This window comes from Salmo trutta, chromosome 7, assembly GCF_901001165.1.
Source record: "Salmo trutta chromosome 7, fSalTru1.1, whole genome shotgun sequence".
Classification (NCBI taxonomy): domain Eukaryota; kingdom Metazoa; phylum Chordata; class Actinopteri; order Salmoniformes; family Salmonidae; genus Salmo; species Salmo trutta.
In genome coordinates, this window is record NC_042963.1 from 48,374,062 (window position 1) to 48,380,941 (window position 6,880).

General features: G+C 45.7%; 1 protein-coding gene across 1 annotated transcript in view; it reads right to left on the minus strand.

Moving 5' to 3' along the window:
* Positions 1-220: 220 nt before the first annotated feature.
* Positions 221-6,880, minus strand: part of nts (neurotensin) — a 16,449-nt gene continuing 9,789 nt past the window's right edge. Inside the window, exons 3-4 of the mRNA XM_029759215.1 lie at positions 4,638-4,841; positions 221-676 (exon numbers count right to left, since the gene is read on the minus strand). Coding sequence (XP_029615075.1) covers positions 530-676; positions 4,638-4,841 — 351 coding nt within the window. The 3' untranslated portion in view covers positions 221-529. The remainder of the gene's footprint in view (positions 677-4,637; positions 4,842-6,880) is intronic.

The window sequence follows — 6,880 nt, forward strand, 5'->3', positions numbered from 1 at the left end:
TCCCAGTGATGTACTGGGCCATACTCATTACCCTCTGTAGTGCCTTGCGGTCGGAGGCCGAGCAGTTGCCATTCCAGGCAGTGATGCAACCGGTCAGGATGCTCTCGATGGTGCAGCTGTAGAACCTTTTGAGTATCTGAGGATCCATGCCAAATCTTTTCAGTCTCCTGATGGGGAATAGGCTTTGTAATGAGCCTGAAAAAACACTGTCACGTCTTAGTGGTTTTGAAATATGTATTGTTTAATCACATTGGAAAGAAAATACATGGAGTGAACAAATATAATAAATATAAAGTCTCTCAAAAGATACACATTTGCTTACTGCTTTTGTTTGCTTTTATTTAAATTGGTCCTCTCTTTTTGGAGCAGGATTGGGCCTAGAATGTGAGTAGAGACCTATAGTGACAGACACAGGTTTGAGATATCATCTGTATGGACAAAACACCAGTAATAACACTACAACAGAGAGCACGTATGGTCACATATCCACAGAATGTATAGTGTCTTTCTTTCTCCTCCCGGGGGTGGATCAGTAAAATGTACTCCGCTTCAAGATGTACGGCCTCCGAGCTTTGGTGTTTTTCACTTGCCTCTTAAAAATATACGGTGATTTCCTTTTGAGCGGGTTGTCACTGTTTTGATCGCCGTCTAGGTACTCTTGAGAGTTGTCAAGCAGCTGTAAAGAAAAACAGAATAATCAAATCAAATATTATTTGTCACATGCACCGAATACAACAGGTGTAGACCTTACAGTGAAATGCTTACTTACAAGCCCTTAACCAACAATGCAGTCTTAAGAAAAGACGTGTTAAGTAAAAAATAAGAATACAAATAATTAAAGAGCAGCAGTAAAATAACAATAGTGAGGCTATATACAGGGTGTAGCGGTACAGAGTCAATGTGTGGGGGCGATTACCTCGACCGGTTAGTTGAGGTAATTGAGGTAATATGTACATGTACACTACTGTTCAAAAGTTTGTGGTCACTTAGAAATGTCCTTGTTTTTGAAAGAAAAACACTTTTTTGTCCATTAAAATAACATAAAATTGATCAGAAATAGTGTAGACATTGTTATTGTTGCAAATTACTATTGCAGCTGGAAACGGCAGATTTATTATGGAATATCTACATAGGCGCACAGAGGCCTATTATCAGCATCCATCACTCCTGTGTTCCAATGGCATGTTGTGTTAGCTAATCCAAGTTTATAATTTTAAAAGGCTAATTGATCCTTATAAAACCCTTTTGTAATTACGTTATCACAGTTAAAAACTGTTGTTCTGATTAAAGAAGCAATAAAACTGGCCTTCTTTAGACTAGTTGAGTATCTGGAGCATCAGCATTTGTGGGTTCAATTACAGGCTCAAAATGGCGAGAAACAAAGCACTTTCTTTTGAAACTTGTCAGTCTATTCTTCTTCTGAGAAATGAAGGCTATTCCATATGAGAAATTGCCAAGAAACTGAAGATCTCGTACAACGCTGTGTACTACTCCCTTCACAGAACTGCGCAAACTGGCTCTAACCAGAATAGAAAGAGGAGTGGGAGGCCCTGGTGCACAACTGAGCAGAGGACAAGTACATTAGAGTGTCTAGTTTGAGAAACAGATGCCTCACAAGTCCTCAACTGGCAGTTTCATGAAATGGTACCCGCAAAACACCAGTCTCAACTTCAACAGTGAAGAGGCGACTCTGGGATGCTGGCCTTCTAGGCAGAGTTGCAAAGAAAAAGCCATATCTCAGACTGGCCAATAAAAAGAAAAGATTAAGATGGGCAAAAGAAAACAGACACTGGACAGAGGAACTCTGCCTAGAAGGCCAGCATCCCGGAGTCACCTCTTCACTGTTGACGTTGAGACTGGTGTTTTGCGGGTACTATTTAAAGAAGCTGCCAGTTGAGGACATAGACTTGGCATAGACTTGGCACTCCAGTACCGCTTGTCGTGCTGTCCAGTACCGCTTGTCTTTGACAATTTTTAGGGCCTTCCTCTGACACCGCCTGATATAGAGGTCCCGGATGGCAGGAAGCTTGTCCCCAGTGATGAACTGGGCCGTATGCACTACCCTCTGGGATGAATACTTTTGCAAGGCACTGTATAGTGTTCCTGGATGGCAGGAAGCTTGGTCCCAGTGATGTACTGGGCCATACTCATTACCCTCTGTAGTGCCTTGCGGTCGGAGGCCGAGCAGTTGCCATTCCAGGCAGTGATGCAACCGGTCAGGATGCTCACGATGGTGCAGCTGTAGAACTTTTTGAGGATCTGAGGACCCATGCCAAATCTTTTCAGTCTCCTAAGGGGGAATAGGCTTTGTAATGAGCCACTCCTGGTGCATAAGGCACTACTTTCGACAAGGCCCATAGAGCTCTGGTGTAGTGCACTTTAAAGAATAGGGTGCCATTTGGAGCGCAGATATAAATATAATAATTTGGACACCAGATAATGGTTGGTTTGTACCTACTGTATGCAGCTGTGGTTCAAACAAGTGTTTAGTGTATTTTCTTCCATGCATGAGAAAACAGGTAATCTGTATAGTCAGGCTGATGAGACCTCGATAATGATGTGTGAGGAACTGTGGCGTTGACAGTGTGCATGTCAACATGATGGAGAAGCTGACAGTGTGCATGTCAACATGATGGAGAAGCTGACAGTGTGCACGTCAACGTGATGGAGAAGCTGACAGCGTGCACGTCAACATGATGGAGAAGCTGACAGTGTGCACGTCAACGTGATGGAGAAGCTGACAGTGTGCACGTCAACGTGATGGAGAAGCTGACAGTGTGCACGTCAACGTGATGGAGAAGCTGACAGTGTGCACGTCAACGTGATGGAGAAGCTGACAGTGTGCACGTCAACGTGATGGAGAAGCTGACAGTGTGCACGTCAACATGATGGAGAAGCTGACAGTGTGCACGTCAACGTGATGGAAAAGCTGACAGTGTGCACGTCAACGTGATGGAGAAGCTGACAGTGTGCACGTCAACGTGACGGAGAAGCTGACAGCGTGCACGTCAACATGACGGAGAAGCTGACAGCGTGCACGCCAACGTGATGGAGAAGCTGACAGTGTGCACGTCAACGTGATGGAGAAGCTGACAGTGTGCACGCTAACGTGATGGAGAAGCTGACAGCGTGCACGCCAACGTGATGGAGAAGCTGACAGCGCGCACGTCAACGTGATGGAGAAGCTGACAGTGTGCACGTCAACGTGATGGAGAAGCTGACAGTAAGCACGTCAACGTGATGGAGAAGCTGACAGCGTGCACGTCAACGTGATGGAGAAGCTGACAGTGTGCACGCCAACGTGATGGAAAAGCTTGAGAAAAGAGACGAGGAGAAGGATATGCGTTTAATGAGGGGTGTTTAGCGCTGTGCAGGGCCCAGAGATAGATGCTCATCGTGGGTGTTTAGCGCTGTGCAGGGCCCAGAGATAGATGCTCATCGTGGGTATTTAGCTCTGTGTAGGGCCCAGAGATAGATGCTCATCGTGCGTTTTTAGCGCTGTGCAGGGCCCAGAGATAGATGCTCATCGTGGGTGTTTAGCGCTGTGCAGGGCCCAGAGATAGATGCTCATCGTGGGTATTTAGCGCTGTGCAGGGCCCAGAGATAGATGCTCATTGTGGGTATTTAGCTCTGTGCAGGGCCCAGAGATAGATGCTCATCGTGGGTATTTAGTGCTGTGCAGGGCCCAGAGATAGATGCTCATCGTGGGTATTTAGCTCTGTGCAGGGCCCAGAGATAGATGCTCATTGTGGTATTTAGCTCTGTGCAGGGCCCAGATATAGATGCTCATCGTGGGTATTTAGTGCTGTGCAGGGCCCAGAGATAGATGCTCATCGTGGGTATTTAGCGTTGTGCAGGGCCCAGAGATAGATGCTCATCGTGGGTATTTAGCGTTGTGCAGGGCCCAGGGATGGATGCTCATCGTGGGTGAACGATATGTGTCTGTGGCCCTGTTTATACGTCTTTTTGTGTGCGTACTGCTCTCTGTAGACCTACAATGCTCATCCCTGTGCTTGTTTTCTGTATGTGTGTATGCAAAGTGTGTGTGTGTTTTCTATTCAAATGGGGAAAATTGCTCTATTTGCTGTGTATCAGCCTCTGTCATTATAGGTCTCGGTATGGTCATCCCTGTCTGTGGCCTGATTCAATCAGATCGAGCTGATGTTTTGACGGTGTTGGAGGTGTAACTGTGGTATGAGCTGACAAATCGGGGAGCGGCTGCTGTTGTCTGTCACAAACCACTCCTTTCCTTATTATCCCTACTGAGCTAGAAGTTCAAAACGGTACTAGACTGTGTTGGCTCTATCCATGGTAGAAATAATGACTCTCAAATGTCAAACCGTTGATGTGAGGCTACTGCATGTTTTCATGTTAATTTGGATGAGGGGATTGTAGCCTGTCAGTCTAATTCCAGTGTTTGAACTTGTAACGCGTCTGCATGGGATTTGTTGGATTATAGTCGGGTGTGGTTTCGTTGCACCCAATGGCAGTGTCCGCGATAAGGTAACGCAACGAGCCACTTGTGGATTTGACAGCTCTAATTCAGTTCCACCTCCGACACCTCCGAATCCAGTCCTTAGCGTCTGTCTATCCCAGTGTACAGTATGTATGCATGCATCCCTGTGTCTGTCCCTCACCTCTCGGGGCTGCAGTACTCTGCAGATGTGCTGTAGATCGAGGAGCTCATCCAAGGGCTCCGGCAGGGAGGCCAGCCTCTCCCCCAGCTCCTCCCCAGTGTTATACTCCTCCTGTTCTCTCCACAACCGGCTGTTTATCAGGCTGTTCACCATCCTGCACACGTTCACCAGGGACACACGCCAGTAGGGGGCGTTCTGCTTGCTCTGTTTCATGTGAGAGACGATAAGAAATAATTAAGACAGTGTGTGTGTGTGTGTGTGTGTGTGTGTGTGTGTGTGTGTGTGTGTGTGTGTGTGTGTGTGTGTGTGTGTGTGTGTGTGTGTGTGTGTGTGTACGTGTTTAACTATACTTGTGGAGACCAAGTCCCCACAAGAATAGTAAACAAACAAAAATTTGACCAACTGGGGAAAGGTCAAATGCTTTTTCTATGGGGTTTAGGCGTTAAGGTTAGAATTAGTGTTAGGATTAGAGTTAGAATTAGGTTTAGGGTTAGAATTAGGATTGGGGTTAGAATTAGTGTTAGGGTTAGAATTAAGTTTAGGGTTAGGGTTAGGAGCTAGGGTTAGGTTTAGGTTTAGGTTAGGTTTTTGGGTTAAGGTTAGGGTTAGGGTTAGGGTAAGGGTATGGGTTAGGGTTAGGCAAAATAGTATTTTGAATGGGACTGAATTGTTTGTCCCCACAAGGTTAGCTGTGCTGTGCAAGACTGTGTGTGTGTGTGCATGTGTGTGTGTGTGTGTGTGTGTGCGTGTGCGTGCGTGTGTGCACGTGTGTGCGCGTGTGTGTGCGCGCGCGCGCGCGCGTGTGTGTGTGTGTGTGTGTGTGTGTGTGTGTGTGTGTGTGTGTGTGTGTGTGTGTGTGTGTGTGTGTGTGTGTGTGTGTGTGTGTGTGTGTGTGTGCATAACTGCTTTCTGCTCCCTCTCACAATTCATGGCAACAGATCAGATCTTAACCTTATCTAGCTCCAAGCCTGCTGTATCATAATCTAGTTTGAGCGTGTGGTATTGGATGGTGTGAAGCCCCTGCCGCTGCCTGTGGGGACCCCTGTGCGTGGGCCGACTCCCTAACAGTGCACAGCCCAGACTCCCTCCCGGGTGTCACTGACAATGATGAACAGAGTCATAAGGAACATAAGATTGGAGTTTCTAAATCACCTCAAACCCCATCTCACCTATCAGCTTTGCTTTTATAGATGGCAAAGGATAGCACTTTTATTTCCTGGCATCGCCATTGTTGAGAGAGGAGTTGTTAGATATTACATATGGATTTTATAGGCCAGGGGGGAGAAATGGCACAGAGTGGATATGTATCGTACCGAGCAGTCTGAGCCATAAACCACTCCAGAGACAAGACAGAAAGGACGCCTCGGTCTGGCTGGATAGTGTTGTGAGTTCCTGACAATATTAACATTTGGAAAAGCCTACAATTACAAATTAGGTCTTGTTTACTTCCAAATGAACAGTTTATTAACACACAGAGTTGTGAGAAGAGTGGTAGGTTTACTTTTAATTGTGTCTCGTCCTTCGTCAGTATCTTTTCGCTCAGTGTCACTTAATCAATGAGGGACTGAGAGACGGATCCCGTGTTTATGGAGCAGGAATGGTCCAATAATGCCTGCATCCCCAGCAGAGTGACTAACTGCCATTTTAAATGGCCCATCCCCATTTCTATTGAATTGTCTGTCAATGGCTAGTCTTTCATGACAGTTATGGGTGCAGAGATTATCCACTGGCTAGATTACTACATCAGCCATTATTAAATGAACTATTCCTTTAAGACACTGGCTACTGGTTTATCCAGAATAAGTTTATATCACCTTACTCACCAAATGGTTGACTGAAACAGCTCGATGAAAATTTAAAGGCAATGTTCCTGCGCCAGCGGAGACTGCATTCACGGTAAACGCTGCAAATGTCGGAAATGACCTTAGAATTTCAACGCGAGCTTCCGTCTAATTCCCTGTTCTAATTCCACTCTTTTCTATTCTGTTTAGTAAAATATGTGGGAATGCATGCAGCAGTTAAAAATTGACATGACAGATACTAATGAAATAATAAACTGTTGTTTAACACCCCTGATCATTTGTGCAGTTGTCTTTTCATGGCCTGTCAAACAGCTGCCAAATAAGATCACCAACAAGTGTCATGGAAACAATAGTCAACCTATTTCAACAGATATTAGCAAACTGATCCCCAACGGAACCATGTGTAATGGGTGTATAATCTAAAGAAGAACATGTGTAATG